A 26,880-nucleotide genomic window follows, 5' to 3' on the forward strand; every position below is an offset into this window, starting at 1 on the left:
AGGTCTCCTAGTCAATGATTAAACTTTATAGAGAAAATATGTATAAAGCAAGCCATGTCTCTAACCGTGATTATACATATAGAGGTATTCATATACATAGATATGCTTTTAATAATGTATCTTTTTAAGAGTAGTCCTACTCCATCTCTAGCAAAAGTCAAACTGTGAGAGTCAGAAATATCTTCAGGTTTGCTGTGTGCTGTCCTCAGAGTTAAGGAAACCACCGGGATCCCATCCTTCCCTCCCGGGAAAGGAGATTGACAAAAAAGGATACAGAAAGCTTCTGGTTTCCATTGTTTTTAGTTTTGTTTTGTTTTTAAGGAACAATCTATATAAGAAACTACTTCCTTAAAAAAATCCCTGAAGTTCTGCTACCAAAGACATAGGCAAAGACATCTAAATAGCCACAGAGTCAAAAAAAAAAAAAAAAAAAAAGTTTATTTGAGAACAAGAGGAAGCTTTTGCACATCTGACAAGGTAGACGTGTTTGGATAACAGACGCCATCCGTATTTCAGCTCTACCAATATTGCCACAAATGGAACATATTTTTTCTAACAAAGATATGGACATAGTAAAGGACTATGACTAAATAGAGTCAAAGGAAAGGTGAGGCCCCGCAGCTTATCCCTTAGACTGATTCATGACACAGGATTTAAATCGAACAATCCAGTCTCCTAATGCAGTGGTTCTCAACTTGGTTTCTTATCAGAATGCCAGGGACTCTTCGAAAGAATATCCCCAATACGAGGCTGTACCCGAGTCAAGAGTCTTGGGGAGTGGGACCCAGGCACTGGTATTTTTGTAAGCATCCCAGGTGATTCCAATGTGCAGCCAAGGTGGATGGCCGCTGCTCCAGAGGCAGGTAACAACTGTCAACGGGTTCCTCAGCCCATCCACCCTGAAAGGAAGGGGCATTTGCTGGGCATCGCGGCCTCTCGGTGATCCTGTCATTCACTTTGCTCAAGGACTCCAGGCGTTATCAGCTTTGGGTACAATTTAGAGCCTTTCCATTTGCCTTAGTGATTTTTAGAGCAATATTTAATCAGGCAAATACCATCAAAGAGAGAAAAGATGGAAAAAGAAACTTCCGTAAGGCATGATACGAATAAGTAAGTGAAAAAACAATCTCAAGTTTAAAAGTGAAGGATGAGAAGTCAAAGCCTGTGAAATTTTATTTATACAAAAGAATAAAAATACCTATTTTAAAAGGACTGATTTAAACTTATGTTTTTCAGCTTTTCCTGTTCCTTGAACATGAAACTGCTTCCAACTCAAAAAGATTTAAGATAGGTAATTATTAAACAAACACTCTTTACCTTCCCTCTGCAAAAAAACAGAAAGCCAAGTCCCCATTTTATTTATGGTAAACCAAATTATTTTCAGTTAAGAATATTGGCAACTGCACGAAACAGATTATCAGATATGTCAGCAGGAAGGTATGAGCTGTACAATGGCATTACAAAAAGTCCCAAAAGAAAATAAGATGGTAAAAACAATCATAGAAAAATGATAAAACACAAACAAAATAAGAAAACGCCAGATATTTACAGCCTCCCTCTGAAATGTGACTTGTTCTACGTTCAGCATAAAACAAACCTAGAGAACATTTCTCGATGCGCATCACAGATGAAGCTGGTGCCGGCCAGTTTGCCGGGGGAGACATTGGTTCCAAGAAGGGAGAAATGCACAGTTAGCAACTTGCTGGGATTAAAACAATGTCTTGGGTCTTCCTGCAATTGTTACTGAAAATGACACAAAGTAAATGCTCCGATATGGTCTTACAGAAATGACTTGTTTGTCACCACATTTCAGAACAAACTACTCAAGAGTCACAGGCACTGGGTCTGGGAAAGCAGAGATGGATGGCCACGCAGCCAGGTGAGGGGTGTTTATCTTTGTGAGGTCGGAGGAGGGAAGCAGGGCTCTATAGCCTGGATGCTTCTGCACTAATGAGTCTTCTAATAATCCTGAAGAGAGAAAAACAAAAGTCCCAACTTATTCTCAGCAGAACATTGATAAATTCTCACCAACAACCCTGCTAGGCTATTGCTCTGTAGCCAAAGGTTCTATTTCAAATATGACAGACAATATTTCACATCGAAAATGGCTTGTCTTCTGAGTCCACAAAGGGACAGAAACATCAATTCTGCCTTATTAGACCTGAGAACTCACCAGTTAGAGGCACGGGGGTGGTGAGGAGGGGTAGTATTAACAGTTCATTATTTGATCAAAGGGAATTTTTCTTCAGTAAAAAATGTGTGAGCCTTTCTCTCTCCAAATTATAAAGAAAGTACACAAACCTAAGAGTCAAAGTGCATCCAGATGGATACCCCAGACTTTAAAACAAGAACTGTGACCCCAGATTAGGAACACTCAAGCTCTGAAGACAAATACGTTTTTCTAACCATCTACAAAAATCACCAGCCTCTCTCAAATGGTCTGGCTGATACTTACAGCTCGTGGTTTTTTGTTTAACTTCAGATCAATCCTGTGATAGGAAAGATAAAAGATATTTGCATTTTAATTTACAGAAAACGGGTCCAAGAATCAGCTACTGCATAGGGCACAAGCTATAACAAAGACTATTTGGTTAAGTAAAATCCACATTCTTCATTAGACTATGTCATATTTAGTTGTTTACCCAGATATTATTAAGCAAGTATTTATTAAAAACATGAGCAGATACTCTTGCCACAAGGTAAACTTAGATGGCTCAAAAAGAAATACACTATAGCAGTTATAAAAGTCGTACAATTTTTTAAGATTATTCCAAAATTACACGTTAAAGAGCTTGGATTAAGAGGGCATGCTCTACGTTAATGTGTTAGCTCTGCAACTATGTTGCTGATAATCACTGAGACACAGAGTGATTAAGAACAGGAAAGAGACTAGGAGTTTGTATCCCTGGACATGAAACACAAAAGAAATTCAACAAATTTCAATTTTTAAATCTTTCCAGAGCAAAATATCAAGATCTTAAACTATCAATCTTCTTATGAAGCAAAGCCAGGATATCAATTTAAATATGAATCAAAGTAAAGCTTATCTATTTTTAAAGAAATTAAAATGCATAAAAGTGAAGTTTACTTAATTTTGCTTAAGTTATTAAATAAAATGTTACCTCCATCACGTTTTTCTGTTTTTAAAAAAAACTTCCCAGCCTAACCTAATATACATACCTACAATTAAACAGATAAACTATGGGTTAGAAAGGTCTCAAAAAGGCATATTTGTCTCTACACACTAAACAACACAGCACAAATACTAATTCAAATCAAACTTACTCAAAGTCATAATCAAACATGCCAGACGGGCTGAGGGGCAGCATTTGAAAGGAAGAAAGCAATAGAAATTAATATCCTAATTGAATAAATTAGTTGATTAGCCACCCTAGCAAGATTTGTAGAAACAAAATCACTTTTAAGAATCTTAAGCCACAAAGTTTCAAACATCAAAGCACCAAAGATTCTGTGGTTGGGAGATTCCCTTCCCTCAATGGATTTCATATCAGAAGAACAGACTATAAAAAGAAAAGTTATTTCATTAGAAAACTAGATACCTGCAGGCCTTCTATTAACTGCCAGATTCAGAGTTAGAACTTTTAAAATATTTAATTTTAATGAAAAATAAACACGGCATTTAGAAGAAATAGAGAACAAAGGGTTTAGTCACATAATGAAAAGTGCTTTGAAGACAGTACCAACAACTCAGCATAATATACTTTCACTAAAATGAAAGATAAAAATATCATACATTTTTGAAAATAAAAAACACTTTGCAATTTCTAACTCGGGTTTTATATTTAAGCATGTCCAAACATGGTACTCCTTTTCTCTGCTTTCAGGCTAGAAGCCAAGGGTTGAATCAGAGTCTAATTCCAAAAACCACAGAGCCATATTACTCTGCCCCTGAACTGGTGAGGGCAGTTAACGGTTTATGTCAGGGCTACAATTATGGAACGCCGAAGTCTGCAGTGCACCTACTGAAACAAAGGGAAGTTGACATCCACAAGCACCCAAGCCGTAAGGGTCCAGATGGGAGCTGCCTAGAGGAGAAGGCCGTTGCGGGCCATCACCGCTAACAGACCATGGGCTGGGCAGACCTCCAAAGCAAACGTTAACCAGGGGCACGACACCAGCTCCTTAGCTGGCTCCAGAGCCTTTCAGACTGTAGACAGGAGGTAAAACAATATGCAAAACGGCTGTATTTCCTCCTAACCAATGTTTGCAAGAGTGAAGCTGGAAGAAAGCTTAACTTCAATAACCTTTATGCAACAGTTTCACTTAGGACATTTGGGAAAAGTATACAGTAAGTGTACAAACCAGGAACTGTCAGAAATTTAACTTTCAGCCTAACTTAACTTTGTTCAGAAATTAAAGAAGTAGACTGTACCTACTTCATGAAAACGTCACAAACTACCTAGAATTCTAGAGCTTGGTACAGTATCAAAAACCTGTAAGAGCAGCTATAGGTTATACTGATTTCAACTTTTTTCTTTAAAGACACTGGGACTTATCATTCAGATATCACGTAAAATATAAGACTTTAGAATCTTGTGATCATTTATGAATGCTAAAAATTATTTGATAGATTTTTATATTCCTAAAGAGGACAAATTCAAAGTTCTTCCTTTTTTGCTAGGGTACTTATTTATTTCCACTTTGCTTTATTCATCACTAAACAGTGTCTTACACATGGTGGGTATTCAGACTTTTGCTGAAATAATTTACTGTTGACTTTTATCTGGCAATATGGGGTGTGGTACATTGAAGAAGAAATGACACTGTACTGGGAGCAAAGTTACAAACATGTGTAGACAAAGTGCTCCCCCGCCCCTGTCCCCCAATCTGTCAGACCCACTAAGACATTAGTCAGGGGTGAGGGGCTTGGGCCAAACACAATTCCTGACTAAAGATGGCAGGAATCTGAGAAGGTGTGCTAAACCTATTTTCTCCAGAAAGAAGGCAAATCAGCTCCACTATCCTCCCTCGGGGCAGGTGAGTCCCTAAGGCCAACGGAGAAACCCAGCAGGATACTGAACCTGGGGAACAACAAAAGGATCCTGCTTTCCAAACAGAAAGCCCCATTGTGAAGGCAATAACTAATATCAAATATCTTTTTAAATCCTAGTATTTTTCTGGAAGGAGTTAGTTCCTAGGGCCAGGAGAGGAAAGGGTAGGAAATGCTGTTACTATGGAAATCTACCAGCAATCTGCAAGAAGAAAGTTAAGTTCAATGCCTAATTCCCTTTTATCAGCTGATCGTATCATTACGGAAAATAAGGTATTACCTGAAATAAACAATAGCTATCAATAGAGTCTAGTGTACCAGGAATGGAGAAAGTGTCCCAGAAACTTTCAAGGAATTTACCCCTCCTCTAGATACTCTGAAATAGGAAAATAATTATCCCATTTAAAATGACACTGTTGTAAACTTAATGAAAGCAACATAGAGTATGACCTTTTTATCTTGACAATTTAAAAAAATATTTTTAAGAGTATGGACCTCTGCTGTTTATGATAAACTAGCGTCAGTCCTGTCACAGTGATTAAATAAGCTGTAGCCTTACCAAAAAAAAAAAAAGAAAAGAGAGAGAGAGATGCAATTTTTGCTCTCTCTTACTGCACTTATGAGATTGGCGTGGTGATTTCTGGTTTGCAGAAAAATGTTAAGCTGCAGTCCTTAGTCACTATCTGGAGGATATACTATTTCTGGGTCTAAAAACCACCACCACCATTGACAAGAAAAACTCTTAAAAGAATTAAAGAATCAGTTGATGCCAAGGAGGCTTAAAGCCGTTAGAGTTAATTCTGTATTATCCCTGTATGCCACATCTGGCAAAGGTAACAACTGTAATATCCTGGGTGCCTGAGGGAATGTTCTATGGGACAACCCAGCCCAGAAGCAAACTGACTGGCACAGGGAAGCCCACCCCTTCCTTGCATGCCCCCTTTCACCTCCTCAGCATGCAGCTCCTAAGAGGAGCAGGACAAACGCCAACCTGGTGGATATCTGGTTTTCATACCTCCCAGTAGAAGGTTTGAGGCCATTCCTTCCTCTAGAAACTACTGCATTGCCCTCTCTGAGTTCAGCTGTATAATTTCCAATTATCTGAGCTCACGGGCCCCGGCATTATCATATAAACCCCAAGCAGAGTGAATGCTAAAATCCTCTCTGGGTGGCACCTGACCTCTCTGTCCACTGATGTGATTCCTATCTCATTAGGCACTGCAAAAAAACACAGTGAACAAACATTATCTAGGAAGGTGCTCTCGTATCTTATAGCCCTTATATTGTTCCTCTGATACTGAAATCAGCATTTTACAAAGATATATACAAATAGAGAAATCATAAGCCATCAAAAACTTGTATTTAAAAAGCATAAAGGCACTATCAGATCAGTTCTGTCCATCCTCCAGGGAATAAGAATAGGCAGGGGTCACGATTAGGAGCAAAAGACTTATCCCACTTTTCAGCTTCCCAACACATGCTAGTGGCATCTTCCAAACACTAGTACACAGATTCCATTTCTATTTCCCTTTTTCTCTTCTGAAAGGATTTCAAATTCACTGTATTAAACAAAAGTTTTATGGAATCAAATTCTTCTACACTAGAAACACTGAGAAGGATGTCTTCCTTCACAGTTACTCTAATGCCCACTAATTCCTCCCTTAGAGAAAAATTAGCCTGTTTCACTTGGACCAAATGAATTTCTTCCCATCAGCAACAGAAAGACCACACCAATCCTGAAGAATGTTTATTCTATTAAAGTCCCTTCACAGCAATGGTCACGGAAGCTCTAAGTGGGTGGGGATAGGGTGGGGGCAGAGGGGGTGGGGAAAGGTGGTCCCTACCACTGACCTGTGCCGGTTTTTATTCTTTCGTTTTTTATGGCTGCTATGATGACTCCCTGAGGAAGTAGAAGAAGCAGCCTTCTGAGGTTTCACTCCCTGCACAGATCCATCCAGATCCTCAGGATCCTCCTGGCTGGGCTCATTTTCCTGATTGTGGAAGTCTGGAGAAGTATCACTTTCCGTCCCACTTCCTGGCTCCCCTGGAGGGAATAAACACAAGTCCCCCAAAGCATCATCAGCACTCCTCAGGCAGTTTGTCCATCAGTCAGGAAAGATTTTTTGAGCACTAACACATAGAAAAAGACTTGTTTCCTACCCTCAAGGACCATATGTTCTAACTGACAGGAAGATACATACAGTCAAAGTTATCAGAGTTCCTGAGAAACTTGTAATCTGAAAAAATGTAACCAGAGGCAACAGACCTAAAGACAGCTGGGAGACTGGACCATACAACCAAGATAACCTCGCTACATAAAGGTTATTTAAACAAGAATATGCTAATGGGATTAATAATTACACAAGAAGCATTATCAAAAACATTACATAGGTCTTCGGGAGGTGAGAGATGACCTTGGGAAAACATCCTACAGCTGGCCCTGATTCCTTCCCCAGACCACATGGGAATCCTGACTTTCCATCAAGAAAAAGGGCCCAGGAGGAGAAGAGCCCCATTACCTAAGTTACTCTGAGAAGCCTTAAGAACATTATTTTAAAAGTGGTAATAATACCCTTCAGCTGACAGATATTCCCAATTTTATTTATTTATTTACTTTTAACATCTTTATTGGAGTATAATTGCTTTACAATGGTGTGTTAGTTTCTGCTTTATAACAAAGTGAATCAGCTATATGTATACATGTATCTCCATATCTCCTCCCTCTTTCATCTCCCTCCCACCCTCCCCATCCCACCCCTCTAGGTGGTCACAAAGCACCGAGCCGATGTCCCTGTGCTATGCGGCTGCTTCCCACTAGCTATCTATTTTACATTTGGTAGTGTATATATGTCCATGCCACTCTCTCACTTTGTCCCAGCTTACCCTTCCCCCTCCCCGTGTCCTCAAGTCCATTCTCTACGTCTGCGTCTTTATTCCTGTCCTGCCCCTAGGTTCTTCAGAACCATTTTTTTTTTCTTAGATTCCTTATATATGTGTTAGCATACAGTATTTGTTTTTCTCTTTCTGACTCACTTCACTCTGTATGACAGACTCTAGGTCCATCCACCTCACTACAAATAACTCAGTTTCGTTTCTCTTTATGGCTGAGTAATATTCCTTTGTATATATGTGTATGTGCCACATCTTCTTTATCCATTCAACTGTCGATAGACACTTAGGTTGCTTCCATGTCCTGGCTATTGTAAATAGAGCTGCAATGAACATTGTGGTACATGACTCTTTTTGAATTATGGTTTTCTAAGGGTATATGCCCAGTAGTGGGATTGCTGGGTCGTATGGTAGTTCTATTTTTAGTTTTTTAAGGAACCTCCATACTGTTCTCCATAGTGATTCCCACTAATTTACATTCCCACCAACAGTGCAAGAGGGTTCCCTTTTCTCCACACCCTCTCCAGCATTTACTGTTTGTACATACTCCCAATTTTAAAACATCCCTCAGATATATTAAATAAGCAAGTTCAAGAACAATTTGCATAAATACGTTTTTAAGAAAAATTACATGTATTTTGGTAAATGTATGCTTTTTCTTCCTGAAAGGAATTTCTTGAAACTCTTAATACAAAAGGATGGGGGAGGAGAAGACTTTCACTTTCCTGAACTGTTGAAGAATCCTAAATATGTACATACATTACCCGTTGCTAAAAATTGTCAAAAGGGGTTATGTGGACAGCAGAACCAGGGGACCACCTTTCTTCTTTTTATGTCTTTGTATTACAAACTACTGGGAAGAGATTTCAAATTGAGTAGCACATGGATATGAGAGCTAAAAGAAAGAGGCAATCCCAAAAAAGCAGAAGAGAGAAACAGAAGCAGATCTCAGCAATCATGAAACCCTATTTTTGAACACTTCGTGAAAACAACAGAAGAAGGAGCTCTAAAACTAGGAAGCTAGAAAAAGTATACTGACCAACCCTGTCCTGAGGTTCAGGAAAACTGATTTCATATAAAAATTAGCACAAGAACTTCAAAACTTACTACACAAAGCTAGAGTAATCAAGACTGCATGGTACGAGCGTAAGAATAGACATACAGGTCAAGGGAACAGAATTCAGAGTCCAGATATAAATCCTTACATTTATGGTCAACTGATTTTCAACAAGAATGACAAGACAATTCAATGAAAAAAGAATCGTCTTTTGACAAATGGTGCTAAGATAACTGGATATCCACATGCAAAAGAATGAAATTGGAACCCTATCTCACACCATATACAAAAATTAACTCAAAATGGATCAGAGACCTAAATGTAGGAGCTATAAATCTCTTAGACTCTATTGGATTAGGCAATGGTTTCTTAGATAAGACCACAAAAGCAAGCATGACAAAAGAAAAAATATGTAAAGTGAACTATATCATGTATGTAAAACTCTTGAACTGCAAATATCACTCAAAAAGTAAAACAACCCACAGGGCTGAGGTGAGAGCAAAATGGGCAAAGGGGGTCAGCTATATGGTGACAGATGGAAACTAAACTTTTGGTGGTGAGAACACTGTAGTATATACAGAAGTCAAAATATAATGTTGTACATATCAAACTTATATGTTATAAACCAATGCTAACTAGAAAAAAAAAAGAAAAAAAAAATCACAACCCACAGAATGGGAGAAAATATTTGCAAATCATATATCTGATAAAGACTTGTATCCAGAATACATAAAGAACTCTTAGAACTCAAAAATAAAAAGACAAAAAAAAAAAATTTGAAACATCAGCAATGGATTTGAATAGACATTTCTCAAAAGAAGATATACAAATGGGCAATAAGCACAGGAAAAGATGCACAACATCATTAGCCATTAGGGAAATGCAAATCAAAACTACAATGAGATAGCACTGCCTACCCACTAGGGTAACTATAATGGAAAGACAAACAGTAACAAGTGTTGGTGAAGATGTGGAGAAACTAGAACCTTCAAACACTGCTGATGGGAATATAAATTGTACAGCCAATTTGGAAGACAGTTTGGCAGTTCCTCAAAAGATTAAACACTGAGTTAACAAATCACCAGCAATTCCACTCCTGAGTATATATCCAAGAGAAATGATAACATGTTCACACAAAACTGGTCATAAATGTTCACAGAAGTATTATTCACAGCAGCAAAATGTCCATCAACTGATGAATGCATAAATAAAATGTGGTATATCCATGCAGTGGAATATAGGCACAGCTCGGAGACATTGTGGATTTGGTTCTGGACCACCACAATAAAGCGAGTATCAAAATAACGTGAGTTACACAAATTTTTTGGTTTCCCAGTGCATATAAAGGTTATGTTAACACTATACTGTAGTCTATTAAGTGTGCAACAGCATTATGTCTAAAAAAATGTACATACCTTAATTTAAAAATATATTATTGCTAAAAAATGCTAACCATCATCTGACAGCACAGGGTTGCCACAAACATTCAATTTGTAAAAAATGCAGTATCTGCAAAGTGCAATAAAACAAAGTATGCCTGTAATATTCAGCATTAAAAAGAAATGCACTACTAATAAATGTTCTGTTTGGGAGTTTTTAAGTGTGACTATAGTGTAAAGGGCCTATCATTTATATAACTACAATATGATCCAGTAACCCCACTTACGGGTATTTATCCAAAAGAACTGAAATCAGGATCTTGAAGAGATATCTGTACTCCCATGTTCATTGCAGCATTATTCAATAGCCCAAATATGGAAACGACTTAAATGTCCGTCAATAGATGAACGGATAAAGAAACTGTGGTAGGGCTTCCCTGGTGGTGCAGTGTTAAGAATCTGCCTACCAATGCAGGGGACACGGGTTCGAGCTCTGGTCTGGGAAGATCCCACATGCCGTGGAGCAACTAAGTCCGTGTGCCACAGCTACTGAGCCTGCAAGCCACAACTACTGAGCCCGAGTGCCACAACTACTGAGGCCCATGCGCCTAGAGCCCATGCTCGCAACAAGAGAAGCCACTGCAATGAGAAGCCAACGCACCGCAACAAAGAGTAGCCCCCGCTCGCCGCAACTAAAAGAAAGCCCATGTGCAGCAACAAGGACCCAACGCAGCCAAAAATAAAATAAATAAATAAATGTATTAAAAAAAAAGAAAATGTGGTATATACATAACAATGGAATATATTATTCAGCCTTAAAAAGAAGGAAATCCTGTCATATGCCACAACATGGATGAACCTGGAGGACATTATGCTAAGTGAAATAAGCCAGCCACAGAAAAACAAATACTGCATGATTACACTTCTATGAGGTATCTAAAACAGTCAAACTCACAGAAGCAGAAAGTAGAATGGTGGTTGCCAGTGGCTGGGGGGAGGGGGGAGGGGAGAGTTGCTGTTTGATGAGTATAAAGTTTCAGTCATGCAAGACAATTAAGTCCTAGAGATCTGCAGTGCAACTCTGTACAGTTAAGACTATCGTATTGTGCATTTAAAAATCTGTAGGTCTGGACTCCCATGGTGGTGCAGTGGTTAAGAATCCACCTGCCAATGCAGGGGACACAGGTTCGAGCCCTGGCCCAGGAAGATCCCACATGCCGTGGAGCAACCAAGCCCATGCGCCACAACTACTGAGCCTGCGCCCTAGAGCCTGCAAACCACAACTATTGAGCCCGCACGCTGCAACTACTGAAGCCTGTGCGCCTAGAGCCCATGTTCCACAGCAAGAGAAGCCACTGCAATGAGAAGCCCACGCACCACAATGAAGAGTAGCCCCCGCTCGCCGCAACTAGAGAAAGCCCGCGCACAGCAACGAAGACCCAACACAGCCAAAAATAAATTAAAAATTAAAAAAAAAAATCTGTAGATCTTATGTTTAGTGTTCTTGCCACAATTTAAAAACTATCATTTGGCAATACATACTGAAAGGGACTTCCCTGGTGGTGCAGTGGTTGAGAATCCGCCTGCCAATACAGGGGACACGGGTTTGATCCCTGGTCCGGGAAGAGCCCACATGCTGCGGAGCAACTGAGCCCGTGCGCCACAACTACTGAGTCTGTGCACTAGAGCCCCCGAGCCGCAACTACTGAGCCCGTGTGCCGCAACTACTGAGGCCCGCACGCCTAGAGCCCGTGCTCTGCAACAAGAGAAGCTCGCGCACCGCAACGAAGAGTAGCCCCTGCTCGCCGCGACTAGAGAAAGCCCACATGCAGCAACAAAGACCCAACGCAGCCAAAAATAAATTTTAAAAAAAATTTTAAAAAACCCAACATACTAGAATATGTATACAAGAAACGGGGGTAGATTTCTGAGATTTTTCAACATAATACAGGGGCTGGAGGTGAGGGTAGGTAGGGTGTGGATAGGACAGGACTGGCCACAGTGTGATGATTTGGGGGCCATGTGATGGGTACACAGGGATTCATTGTTTTGTCTGCATTTGCGTAGATTCAAAATTCACTCTAATGAAAGAGTTTAAACGTAATCTTTTTCCCCCTTATTTTACCCCAATGTATCTGTAATGGGCCCTCCCAAGATATGCTTTTAAGAATGGGAATGGCAAGACTCTTTTTGGAAAGTCCAGGGTGTTTTCCAACACCAACAACCAATTCCCTGATTCCCCAGACACCAACACTTGAATTTAATTCTGACACTAACTACTGGAGTCAGGGCAGAACCCACAATTTAAGGGCTCAGTCCCACAAGAGTGCCCCCTACTTCAGACACCAGTCACCAGTCCTGGGCCTCCCAGACATCCAACAGACCAGCCATAAATCAGGGGTACGACAACCCCCTCCTCAGGGTCAATAATTTGCTAGAATCAGGAACATGCTTTATTACAAAGGATACAACTCAGAAACAGGCAAATGGAAGAGGCACACAGGGCAAGGTATGGGGAGCGGCGTGGAGCTTCCTTGCCTTCTCTGGGCTGGGAACCTTCCCAGCACTGCACCATGTTCACCAACAGAAACTCCATCATTTAGGGGTTTTTATGGAGGTTTCATTATGCAGGCATGACTAATTAAGTCACTAGCCATTGGTGATGGGCACAATCTCCAGTCCCCTTCCCCTCCCTGGAGGTTTCAGGGTTAAGGCTGAAAGTTCCAAACTTCTAGTCAAGGACTGGTCTTTTGGGTGACCAGCCCCCATCTGATGCTATCTGCGGGCGAGGGAGGGGCTGTGAACAAGGCCACCAGTCATCTCATTAGCATACAAAAGACTACTCTTTTGCATGCTAGTCATTCTTTATTTTTTTTTAAATTTTTTTATGTATTTATTTATTTATTTATGGCTACGTTGGGTCTTCATTGCTGTGCACGGGCTTTCTCTAGTTGAGGCGAGTGGGGTCTACTCTTCGTTGCGGTGCGCGGGCTTCTCATTGCGGTGGCTTCTCTTGTTGCGGAGCACAGGCTCTAGGCAAGTGGGCTTCAGTAGTTGTGGCTCGCAGGCTCAGTAGCTGTGGCGCACGGGTTTAGTTGCTCCGCAGCTTGTGGAATCTTCCTGGACCAGGGCTCGAACCCGTGTCCTCTGCATCGGCAGGCGGATTCTTAACCACTGTGCCACCAGGGAAGTCCCATGCTAGTCATTCTTAATATTCTGGAGAGTCCAAGAGTTTTAGGAGCTGTGTGCCAGGAAAGGGGACAAAGACCAAATATACATTTCCCTTCATACGACAGAAAGTAACTGGGCTATATTTATGAAAATCATTCTTTGACACAGTAGTGCCACTTCTGGGACACTGTCATACAGAAATTAAAATTCCACTGCAAAAAAGCATATGGGTACAAGGATGTTTACTGTGACACTGTTCATAGTGGGGGAAAAGGGAGATGATGGGAATATTCATCAACAGAGGAGGAACAACCAGACTAGGGGATATTTTCTGGCTTTTAAAAAGAATGTGGGACTTCATGTGGCACAGTGGTTAAGAATCCGCCTGCCAATGGAGGGGACACGGGTTCGAGCCCTGGTCCGGGAAGATCCCGCATGCCGCGAAGCAACTAAGCCCATGCGCCACAACTACTGAGCCTGAGCCCTAGAGCCCGCAAGCCACAACTACTGAGCCCGCACGCCACAACTACTGAAGCCCGTATGCCTAGAGCCCGTGCTCCGCAACAAGAGAAGCCACCACAGTGAGAAGCCTGCGCACTGCGACGAAGAGTAGCCCCCACGCTCCACAACTAGAGAGAAGCCTGTGCGCCACAATGAAGAGTCTGCACACTGCAACAAAAAAGATTCTGCATGCCGCAATAAAGATCTCACGTGTGGCAACTAAGACCCGACGCAGCCAAATAAAGAAAGAAAGAAATAGGGCTTCCCTGGTGGCGCAGTGGTTAAGAATCCGCCTACCAATGCAGGGGACACGGGTTCGAGCCCTGGTCCGGGAGGATCCCACATGCTGCAGAGCAACTAAGTCCGTGCACCACAACTACTGAGCCCGTGTGCCACAACTACTGAAGCCCACGTGCCTGGAGCCCGTGCTCCTCAACAAGAGAAGCCACTGCAATGAGAAGCCCGCGCACCACAACGAAGAGTAGCCCCCGCTCGCCGCAACTAGAGAAAGCCCACACACGGTAACAAAGACCCAACGCAGCCTAAAATAAAAATAAATAAAATAAATAAATTTATAAAAAATAAATAAGACTGCAAGATGCTAACAACAGCTGACACAGACAGTCCTTACCATAAGCCAGGCACTGCTGTACACACTTCAAATATATTAATACATACAACCCTCACAAAAGGGTTAAAAAGTTAAAAAAAAAAAATCTAACGAAATATAAACAGATGAGTCTAAGATGGAGATGTACGGTCAGGACAGCCTTCCTCTGCCGTACTCAATCCTATTTATTCAGATAAAAACTGTCATCTCTGAAAATGCAAATGGTGGAGGCACTAGTTGGGGAAGGAGCAGGCTACCAGGGCATGCAGTCACAAAAGCTTTGGATCACAGACAGGATTGCAGAAGGGACACAGGACTAACTGAGGAGGGGCTGGGCACAGGGGAGAGAAGGGTTAGCTAAAAAGGTGGGAAACAAGTAAGGAAGGCAAGTTAGATACGGCAAATTCTGTCTGTGTTGCAATTCTACTCAAAGACACTGGGGAGCAAAACCAACTATTCACTCATTTGGGGCCAGTTGCTATGGGAGTTCTGAGTAAATGGATGGAGGAATTGGTCATAGTCTATAAAGTGGGGACACGTGTACACACGCACACATGCAAACACAAACAAAGCAGCGTAAATCAAATCAAAGCCCTATGAACAGAGTCCAGGCAGTAACCGATGTCCCAAAGGGCTGATACGGATACTAAGTATTATGCGAGTCAGAGAAGAAAGAGCGGATTATTCAGGAAAAGCTTCACTGAGGGGGTGGAATTTAAACCGGACCTTGAAAAATGAGAGCCAAAATAAGTACAAAAAGTAGCACATGCAAAAAAGTGCAGAGGTGAGAAAACACAAGGTATTTGGGACAAATAAGTCAAACAACACCTTTTAAACAGAGAGCTTGAGAAATGACAGGTGAAATGGAATGACAGGTTGAGCGGAGTCATAACTGTCAGACTAGGGGATCTAACACAGGGGACAATACGAGGGGATGTTAAGAAAACTGACTTGTTGCTTAATCTTTCTGAGCCTGTTTCCCCGTCTGTAAAATAGGAATTCTTTCTCTCACGTGCTGAGCACCTCTTATGGACGAGACATTGGGCTAGATGCTTGGGGCTACAGCCATGTTCCCTATCCTCAAGAAGTAGCTTTAGGGATTAAATGAGATAATGTAAAGAGTTTGCTTACTGTCCGGAACACAGTAAGTGTTCAAATCTCAACATCTTTGAGATCTACAAACACATAAGTCAAATTCCAAGCAATCAGTCAGGGTTATTTGCAGTAAAACAGCTGCTAGCCGGACATAACAAGATGAAGGCATCCAGAATTTCGGAACAGGGAAGTAACACCAAACAACTAACGAGTACTGAGTTCTCTGTGCAAACCCGTGTTTTAAGATTAGGCTAGAAGCGGTTTATAAGAGGGACTGGAGCTGGGGAGACTAGATTAAACGCTGTTAACGTACAAAGTGAGAGCACAAAGTAATAATCATTTCCTTCCTCGGCTCATGGAAGCAGAAGAGAAGTGATAGCAAGAGGACTGGGTTACAACATATCAAGGTACAGCAGCAAGTCGGTCAATCGATTGCTGCTGCCACCATGAAAAGACACACGAGCTTGCCTCTCACTGACATAAAACTGAGCAACTCATTCTTAGAGCAAGTAACGTCAAATTTTAAGTTAAATACATCTACAAATGAGATGCTCTACTTGAAGGACTAGCTACTGAATAGTGCCGCGGCAGTGACTTCTGATCAGCACGAAACGTTTAAAGGCAGAAAGGAAGACACCCAGAACAATGCTCATGCAGCTGTTCACTTACCTGTGCAATGATGCAGATGCTGGAGGGGTTTGCTTTGACGAAAGCTTCAGAGAAGCCCAGTAAAACAAACAGGTGAGACTGCTGATCCTTTACAGGAAACTGGATAAAATCTGCCTGCTTTGTTTTTCTTTTACTTTATTCTTTTTAGAAAAATATACAATGCCTCACTAATTAGCATAAAATTCCCCTTTGGGACCATGCTAATCCAGTCTCATTCTAGTGTAGGTACGTAAGAAGCCAGAGGAAGCAAAAGTAGTGCCTTTTTTGAGGAAAATTGCAGAACAGTTCAAAAATAAATGCCAAAAGTGCAAAACTCCAAAATCTTTGAGATCTGAGACTATACAAGTACAAATTCTAAGAGAAAGGGATGTTTTCTTCATTGCCACCAAAGATCAAAAACACAGGAGTCATTCCACAAGATCTGTTATACAAAAATTCTGAGACAACGGAAAGACTCTGTACAAAGGAAAAAAGACTGAAAGGCAAAGCAGACCATTCCTCATTCCTCTCTTGGAATTAAAGTTTGGATCTTTTGGGGACCCTCAAGCCTTGAACTTGGTCCAAGCAGTCCTAGCAGAAGCAAACATAGGTCTTCTCTGGAAGACAGCACCTTCATCCCAGCTGTCAAATTATTCTACAAATACTTTTAACTATAGTGAACAGAAGTACACAAAGACAACCAACAAGCACACAGGGAAATTAGATTTCATGAGTGATACAACAGCAGAAACAACAAACAGAAAGAGGCTCTTAAAGATTTCAGAAACTGAAATTAAATACAGACTACAGAAAACCTATGCTTGCTATACTTAAAGAAGTAGGGACTTCACTGATGGCGCGGTGGTTGAGAATCTGCCTGCCAATGCAGGGGACATGGGTTTGAGCCCTGGTCTGGTAAGATCCCACATGCCGCGGGGCAACTAAGCCCATGCGCCACAACTACTGAGCCTGTGCTCTAGAGCCCGCGAGCCACAACTACTGAGCCCGTGTGCCACAAATACTGAAGCTGCGCACCTAGAGCCCAAGCTGTGCAACAAGAGAAGCCACTGCAATGAGAAGCCCACGCACCACAACTAAGAGTAGCCCCCACTCGCCACAACTGGAGAAAGCCCGCACGCAGCAACTAAGACCCAACTACAAAGACCAAATGCAGCCAAAAATAAATAAATAAATAAATTTATTTAAAAAAAGTAAAAGGCAAGTTTGAAAACAACTGCAAAGAAAGGTACTAAAAAATCACATAGCAGAGCTTCCCTGGTGGTGCAGTGGTTGGGAATCCACCTGCCAATGCAGGGGAGACGGGTTCGAGCCCTGGTCCGGGAGGATCCCACATGCCGTGGACCAGCTAGGCCTGTGAGCCACGGCTGCTGGGCCTGTGCTCTGGAGCACACAAGCCACAACTACTGAGCCCACGTGCCACAACTGGTGGGGCCCTCGCACCTAGAGCCCATGCTCCGCAACGAAGAGTGGCCCCCGCTCACCACAGCTGGAGAAAGCCCACGCACAGCAACGAGGACCCAACGCAGCCAAAAATAAATAAATAAATAAAAAAAAAATATATATATATATATATATAAATCACATAGCAGATTTTTTAAGTAGTTAAGTAGAATTTCTGGAAATTAAAAATGTAGTAACAGGACTTCTCTGTTGGTCCAGTGGTTAAGACTCCGCACTTCTAATGCAGCGGGTGAGGATTGATCCCCAGTTGGGGAACTAAGATCCCACATGCCACGCAGCATGGCCAAAAAATTTTTTTAAAAAGTATAATAAAAGATTTAAAAATCAAGGGATGGTTTAACAGTAAATCAGACTCAACTGAAAAGAGAATTAGTGAATGGGTAGGTCAGAAAAAAAATTACCCATAATGCAGCACAGAAACAAAAAAGAAGATATAGAAAAGATAATAAAAGACATAAAGGATGAAATGAGAGAGAAGGTTTAACTTACATTTAACCAGAGTACCAGGAGAAGAGAGAGAGCATGGAGCAAACACAGTATCTGAAGAGGTAACAGCTGGGAATTTTCCAGAACTGATAAAAAATACCAAACCATAGTTTCATGAAGTCCAATGAAACCCAAGCTAGATAAATTAAAAGAATGAAATCCAATAAAATAAATTTAAAATGAGATTAAGTAAAGCAAAGAGGAACAGAAGAAGAAAGTAAGCTGGATGTAGTACTAAGATTCATTCCCCAAACACATGCTATAAATTCCTATTTGCTTTCTAGAGAGGAACCCCAAATTTGGCTTTAAGCATTTTAGCACCCATGCAAAGAGGGAAACAGTCAATTACCAAGTTTTCAGTAAAAACCAACTAGTCGTTCAGGGAAAACAACTATTCCTAAAGGAGATAATAATTAGTAATGATAATAAACATTTGCAACATCCTCTTACAATAACAGAGTGACACATTTTACAGGACCAAAATGTTACTAAGTGCAACTTTATAGGGAAAACCAAGGAATACCAATATGATATATTCCAGAAATGAGGCTCAATCCAGGGGGAAGATCTTAGGGGAATGGATGGCGTCCACATGCTCCAGAAAATCTTCACTACGTCAGTATTTGTCTCAAGTCAAGCTGCTGAAAGCAGTGGCTTTAGGAGTCTTCCTGACCAGTTTCTAGGCACACCCCTTCTGTGTGGGTAATTAGGTACAGAGCCATATACTAAACTATCCGCTAAGCCTGGGGCAGGATAATAGGCTCTTGTGAAAACTGAGGAGTCAGCCATCATTCCATCGCAGCTCATAGGAGTAAGGTCCAGAATGTTCTTAACCAGTCTTGTTACTCCACAAAGCAGATGAAATGGCTCTACATTCTAGAAGTGGTATTAATGGAGAAGAAATAAGATTTAACTGACAGTCATAATGAAAGAAAAAATCAAAAGGACTTGGTCCAACTGATTAGGCTGGCAGAAAGGAGTCAAAGCTGCCTACAAAGTTTTGAAGGACAGAGAACAGAAGTACTGTGAAACAAAACAACTAGGCAGACACATTTTGAAGGAAAAAGAACAGCTCAGTTTTAGACAAAATATTTGAGTCTGACCATCTGAGTGGAAATGTCTAGAAGACATTTTCTAGAATTTTCTAGAAATGCATGACTAAAGCTCAGGAAAGGAGTTAGGGATAGGGCTAAAAATTCAGAAATCTGTACACAGAGATAATAATTGAAGTCACTGAGTAGTTCTAATTCCCATACTACCAAAATCCCTTCTCCGCAAACCAATGCCCTGGTAATGTGAACAAGAGAACTTGATCCCACAACAAGATATGCCATGTGAAAATACCCACCAGCCACAATACAAAAAGCAGGGTGTGTTTCAGAGTGACCCGACCCACAGGGAGAGCATCCAATACAGCTATATAGAGTCTGATACAGAAAGATAAACCTGCAGTTCTAAGTCCCATCACTAGAAATTAGAAAGGAGTTAGACTGTATGGCTTACATACAGAGAATGATACAATTTCTCTACAAAGTAAATACTACCTGCTCTCCATTTTAAATTTAAGAACACACAGGTGCATTCTGTTCATAGGATCAGAATTTCCTAAGAATTATTAAATTGGGTGCATGAGGATTTATTAGATATGTCTGAAATTTTCCATGATAAAAGGGTTTTTTTAACTTTAAAAAATTCCCTAAGACTCAACAGAAGTGAAGACATATCTCTGTGTCTTTGAACAGGTGAAGTCAACCTTCATGTGACTGAAAAGGCAGGATGGACACGGTAGTTTCTTCCCCCAAAGAAAGACAGAATTAAGGATACCCAAAAGGGTTCCTAACTTCTAGAAAGATGAGGCAAGAACAAGAGATGCAGTCTTCAGATACACCATTGGATAGGAATTAAATATAGGGGCGATGGTAGCTTAAAAATAAACTGATGAAAAAGTAAAAAGATAAACTTACTCTTTTCAATGAGCTGGTCCTGAACTCCTGCCAATGCACTTACTGCCTAAAAGGAAAAACCACCAGTTACTATAAAAATTATCACAGATCTCAGGAGAGCACTCACAGACAGAAAGGAAAGAGACAACCAACTCACAGACGGACAGGAAAGAGAAAACTCGCAGAAACTTAACGGAGGTCTTCCTTAACAATGGGCCACAGAAAGATCCCCCCGCCTCACTTACAGCTGCTGAAGTAACTGAGGATTTACTGAAGAGCCGCTCTGCTTCCTTAAACTTCCGGTTCCTTCTATCGTTTTTGCTATTGGAGTTTCTAAAACACACACAAGAAACTCATTATAAGCACCAAGCTATGTCTGTGGCTCAAGCTGAGGACGCACCAGGACAAATGTAAGGAACTCTTTTTTTTTTAAATTACCAAGTTCCATACAGAAATGCCTCCACACCACTTGGATTGACCAAAATGACCTTCAGGCTGAATGCCTATGTAGACAGCAATGTTTTCCAATGGACGGTATGTGGTCCACTGTGACACATGAGATTACTTTAGCTTTAGGTTCACAATCATTTTCATTTAACATGTATTTATTTTAATGCCTATTATTAAAAACATCTAGCACAGACTAGTGCTATGAAGTATCTCTGTTAAATAATCTTAGTTTAAAAAACTTAAAGGGCTTCCCTGGTGGCACAGTGGATAAGAATCTGCCTGCCAATGCAGGGGACACGGGTTCGATCCCTGGTCTGGGAAGATCCCACATGCCGTGGAGCAATTGAACCTGTGCGCCACAACTACTGAGCCTGCGCTCTAGAGCCCGCGAACCACAACTACGCATGCCACAACTACTGAAGGCTGCGTGCCTAGAGCCCGTGCTCTGCAACAAGAGAAGCCACTGCGAGGAGAGGCCTGCACACCGCAACAAAGAGTAGCCCCCGCTCACCGCAACTAGAGAAAGCCCGCGTGCAGCAACGAAGACCCAACACAGCCAAAAATAAATTTAAAAAATAAATAAATAAATAAATAAAACTTAAAGAAAGAACCAGAGTTCCTTAGTGAAATGACTCATACCAGGTCTGAGACAGGAAAAGGACAAGGATGGGACCTCCTTGGTGGCGCAGTTGTTAAGAATCCGCCTGCCAATGCAGGGGACACAGGTTCGAGCCCTGGTCCAGGAAGATCCCACATGCCGCGGAGCAACTAAGCCCATGCGCCACAACTACTAAGCCTGCTCTCTGGAGCCCGCGAGCCACAACTACTGAGCCCACACGCCACAACTACCGAAGCCCAAGCACCTAGAGCCCGTGCTCTGCAAGGAGAGATGCCTCCACAATGAGAAGCCCGCGCACCACAACAAAGAGTAGCCCCCACTCGCAGCGACTAGAGAAAAGCCCGCGTGCAGCAACGAAGACCCAACGCAGTCAAAAATAAATAAATAAAATAAATAAAGTTACTAAAAAATTTTTTTTTTAAAAAAAGGGCAAAGAAATCAGCCTGAGGAGGCTCCCTCTGGCCACGTTTGGGACAAACTAAGCATCAAAAAGGATAATGATGGGTGTGTTAGCATTGTGAAAAGTCAGTGAGCTAAACACTTATGATCTGTGCACTTCTTTGTATAGATTTCAATAAATTAATTTACACTAAAAAATAAAATAAACCTTTACAAAGTGACAGTACTAGATCCCAATACGCTGTTGTTTTTTTTAAATCCATGCATCTACAGTGATTCTAAAGAGAGAGAGAGAACGAAAGGGAAAGAAGATAAAAAGGGAAGACTCTTCTTTCAGAATGCCAGTAATAAATGTAAAAGGAACAGTAAAATTAGAATCATCATTTTGCAACCTTCATTATAATAATAAATTCAGATAATCAACAATGGATACTAAAACCAGTGACAAAAATTGGGGGGAGCAGTATAATCACACTGCCTAAAAAGTGTAACCTCCAGGGACTTCCCTAGTGGTCCAGTAGTAAAGAATCCACCTTACAACGCAGGGGACGTGGGCTCGATCCCTGGTCAGGGAACTAAGATCCCACATGCCGTGGGGCAACTAAGCCTGCGTGTTAAAACTACTGAGCTCGCACACCTCAGCTAGAGAGCCCTTGTGCCGCAAACTACAGAGCCCATGCACCCTGGAGCCCGCGCGTGCCACAACTAGAAAGAGAAAAACCTGCACACCACAACTAGAGAGAAGCCCACACGCCGCAATGAAGAGTCCGAGCACCGCCATGAAAGATCCCGCATGCCGCAACTAAGACCCGACACAGCCAAAGATAAATAAAATAAATAAATAAATAATAAATAAATCTTAAAAAATAAAAATAAATAAAATGTATAACCTCTGAAATTACTTGTTAATTACAAAGGCAAAAAATAACTTTTACAATGGTGAAATCATATGATCAAACTTAGCGGCACCAATAATGGGGTAATCTGTCATTATGTGCCTCCTGATAAAACAGAGGTAAACAACAAGAGGTACACAAATCACTAATGCAACATTTTTGCCAAAAATATTTAAAGGATCTCTCATGAAGTCACTATAAGAAAAACCTGGAATTGGGACACTCTACAAGACAATGTCATAAACAATCTTACCACCAAAAAGGGTGGGAAGCTCCTAAATTAAAGAGACTAAGGAGACACAACAGCCAAATGCAATGCACAAACACTCACTGGTTCAAAACAAGGTAGCAATGCATTTTAGGAACAATTAGGGAAATATGAATAAAGACTGTATATTACATAATATTATTAATGTAGTGCTAATTTTCCAGGCATGATAATTGTTGGTTACGTAAGAAAGATGTTCTTATTCTTAGGAGGTACCTGCTGACATAATTTGGGGCAAATGTCATGATATCTGCTTTTAACTTTTAAATGGTTTAGCAAAAAATGTATATACATATATATATGGGAGAAAGGGGAGATATAACTACAAAGGGGTAGCATGAGGGAGATCTTTGTGATGATGGAAAAGTTCTGTATCTTGATTGCAGTGGTAGTTACAGGAATCTACCCACATGATAAAATGACAGAACTACATATACACATTATACCAATGTCAATTTCCTGGTTTTGCTATTGTACTATATGGTTACATAAAACCCAACCACTGGGGAAAACTGTGCTGTTTTTGCAACTCCCTGTGTATCTATAATGATTTCAAATTTTAAAAAAATTTTAAGTGTAGATATAGGGGTGTGCGTTAATACACGTTACAGAAAGGGAAAAAAGAGAGGAAAGCAAATGTGGTAACAAGTTAACAACTGGTGAATGCTAGTGAAGGGTATCAAGAGATCACGAACTATTCTTTCAATTTTTCTCTAGATTTGAAAATTTTCAAAAAATTTAGAAAGTTTTCAAGAATAATATTACTAAATAAACCGTGGTACAGTTGGCACACAGGTATGGCAAATCTTGTGAGGGTGGGACTCGTGACTGATTAAAATGTAGAAAACACGGATAGCAGTGCTAGTGTGTACGGTATTATATGCTGTATCTCATTTAAGCCTCACACAACCCTGTGCCACTGGCCAGATTTCCTCTACTATACAGATGTAGGATTTGTCCAGGGTTACTCAGTGAGGCAGTGGCTGAGCCAGAGTCCAAGCTCAAGTGCAGACCTCTGTCCACCCCACTTTACTACTGTCTCCCTGCCAAGTCACTACCAACAACATACATAGCCCTAAACACAAATATTACTAGGGCACAACACAAACACTACAGGCTTCTGACACTCACTTTTGGTTGGTCAGATACCGATCCCAGCCACGAATAATGTTGCCATACATCTGAGTGTCTTCCAGGTAGCTTCCTTCAAAAGCATAGATCTGTCTCTCCAAGTTTGCCAGTGTTTCCTGAGAGATGAAAAACAAGGAAGTGGTTAATGCCTTCTACATGCAAGCATTAAGCCTAACCAAACTGAAATCTGGATATCAGACTTATAAACTCAAGTTCAACTATACAGAGCCAGCCTTGTGGAAAGAAGGATGACATGGGCAGGGGCAGGCTGTTTCAGACTAAGACAGTCTAGACCCATCTTGTTGGATCCCTTTAAGAATAAAATGGAATGGAAAGAGCCTGTCCCCATTAAAATGTACACCCATGCCGAAGTTTGCATGTACTCAGGGGCTTCGTGGAAACCCAGCTGTCAAGAACCTGGGCGGAAGAAGAACGTGAGCAGTCTCCACTCCCACGCATAAAAGATACTGCTACCGAGGGAGGGAAGGGTGATCAGCCTTCCAGCGCCAACTCGCTCCCCTCCCTGCAGGCTCCGAAAGGCCGCCTGCACTGGGCTGCAGTTGCTATGGAAACCTGGAAGGGCAGCTTCAGGTAAGATGGGCCTCCCGGTGCCCAAGCCAAAACGCAAGGGGAGGGAGGGCTTAGCCACCAGGGTGCAAGGGGTCCCGGGTGCGTGTCACAATTCCTAATTCCCTAGACTGAGTCCGCTTCCCCTCGCCTGTCACCTTCTAAGATGTTCCCAAATACATCACAACCCTGCCCATCAAAAACCGCATCCAACTGATCTACTCCTAGTCCCCAAAAGGACACGCGCCCCTCCATCTTCCAAAGGCCTGTCTGGATGTGTGGGTCCCCCTCCCACACCTGTCTCCTACCCCACCCCCCCAAAGCCCACTGGCAAGCCCGAACCAATCTCCTACAGCCTGCCGACAAGCCCGGTCCCCACCCCTCAAAGATCGTGGACCCGCCCCCCCTCGCCCACCCCGCAGAGCTCATGGACACTCCTCTCCAGGGCTCCCGCACGGAAGCCCCCACCCCCTGGCGCCATCCTTCCTCCACGCCCCCACCTGCCTAGTCCCCCTCCTCCTCCCCGGCTCCGCGCCCCGCCCCCGGCCCCGGCTCCCTGCTCCGGATGCGCACGGCTGGGAGGCCGAGGCGCCGGCGGGCCGCGACATGCGCAGCCGTCCTCAGGCCGCCGGACTCCCGGCCGTTGCGCTGCGCTGCGTCGGCGGAGTAACGAGCGGCGCGGCGGGGCCGGGTCCTGGAGGCGGAGGCAGGCACAGGGCCCCCACCCGGGCGCCCCCGGTGCCAGCCCTCACCGCCAGCTCCTGCTTCCGCTTCACGAGCTCCGCCAGCTCCCGCCGGGTGTCCGGGATCTGCGGCGGCGCCGCCTTGTTGTGCATCGCCATGTTGTGCCGAGGCGGGCGGTGGCGGCGCCAGGCTGGGGGCGGTCCTTGCGCGCCGCCGCCCGCCAGGGGGCGCCCGCCGACACACTGCGCCTGCGCTCGCGGCTTCCGGAGGCTCGCGGTGCCGGGCCGAGCTCCCGCCCGCGGGCTCGCGCGCGCCCTGCCAGGAGGACGTCAGTGTTGGGCTCTGCTCTTGGTCCTGGCCGAGTTTCTGCACCACAAATTCACCGTGTCCAAAATCAGACCTCTCCGAAGTCTCCTCAGTGAATGACTTTCATTGTCCGACGAATTGCCCAAGTCAGAAACATGGGTGCCATCCTCACCCTCCTTCACCCCCTTAATCCGATCCAAAACCAAGTCGAGCCAAGTGGACTCGACTCCGGGAGAGCCCGCAAATCTATTTTCTTTTGTCTGCCACCTCCCTCACTCATCCAGGCTCTCCTTATTTTTTGATACATTATTCCAACAGCCTCCTGTTTTCCACCTTTAGCTCCATTTAATACATCATCCACAGTGGTGCCAGGATTATTTGTTTTTGGAAAGCAAATGTGATGTCACTCCCTTGGCTAAAACCTTTTCATGGCTTCCCATTGCCCTTTAGGGAGACAAATATGTGTGGTAGTTAAGGACACATACGATCCAGAACTACCTTGTTCAAAATCCTACCTCTACCATTGATAAGCTGTGTCACCTTGGGCAGGTAGCTAAATTTCACTTGTCTCAACTTCCTTGTCTATAAAATAGAGGTAATAATAGTGCCCACCTAATACAATTGCTGTGAGAAGTAAATCACTTAATGTAAGGGGCTTGGCAAGTAATAAGGACTACGTAAGTAAAATCAGTAAGTCTAATACCATTAACTTTGTATTCACCTGCCCCCTGCTTACTTCTGCAATCTCTGATCTCTCCATTTTTCAGTGTTCTGCAATTTCACTGGGAATCTAGGTAGGATTTTTTCTTTTTCATCTTTCTTGCTTGCTTGTTTTCCTTCTTTCTTGCATTCTTCTTTCTTTTTTTTTTTTCCCCCTCCCACCTTGCTTTGAAATTCTTTGTTTCTTCAATCCGTGGATTTGTACTTTCAACAGGTCTGGGAAATTCACAGCTATCTTTCTTCAGATATGCCTCTGCCTCATTGTCTCTCTCCTTCTGTAACTTAGATTAAACATAAGAATCCTTTATTTTTTTTACCCACTGTTTTTTCCATCCTTTTGTCTCTGCCGCATTCTGGATTTCTTCTGTGTGTTGAGCTTGTAAACTGGGGTCTTGCTAAATTCCTTTATTAATTGCAGGAGGTTTTTTTGTAGATTCCTTGGGACTTTTAATGTAGACACTCTGCAAATAGGGAGATTTATTTCTTTTTCCTTTCCAGTCTGTGTGCTTATTATGTCCTTTTCTTGCCTTACTGTGCTGGCTAGACTTCCAGTACTATGTTGAATAAG

The 26,880-nt window shown here is 42.3% G+C and overlaps 1 protein-coding gene across 2 annotated transcripts; it reads right to left on the minus strand.

The window, feature by feature from the left end:
* Window positions 1-419: 419 nt before the first annotated feature.
* MEAF6 (MYST/Esa1 associated factor 6) lies at window positions 420-25,478 on the minus strand. 2 transcript variants are annotated; one of them, XR_011073493.1, is made up of 8 exons: window positions 25,355-25,478; window positions 24,036-24,151; window positions 20,518-20,605; window positions 20,294-20,339; window positions 6,863-7,055; window positions 3,123-3,180; window positions 2,456-2,489; window positions 420-1,968 (listed from the first exon to the last, which is right to left on the minus strand). XR_011073493.1 is itself a non-coding variant. In XM_068539543.1 (7 exons), exons 1-7 carry the CDS (start codon window positions 25,442-25,444, stop codon window positions 1,960-1,962), a joined length of 576 nt encoding a protein of 191 aa, XP_068395644.1. In that variant the 5' UTR covers window positions 25,445-25,478; the 3' UTR covers window positions 420-1,959. The 2 variants fall into 2 exon arrangements, 1 of the variants encoding a protein (XP_068395644.1); XM_068539543.1 differs by lacking the exon at window positions 3,123-3,180.
* Window positions 25,479-26,880: the final 1,402 nt, after the last annotated feature.

Source organism: Eschrichtius robustus, chromosome 3 (assembly GCF_028021215.1).
Source record: "Eschrichtius robustus isolate mEscRob2 chromosome 3, mEscRob2.pri, whole genome shotgun sequence".
Lineage (NCBI taxonomy): Eukaryota > Metazoa > Chordata > Mammalia > Artiodactyla > Eschrichtiidae > Eschrichtius > Eschrichtius robustus.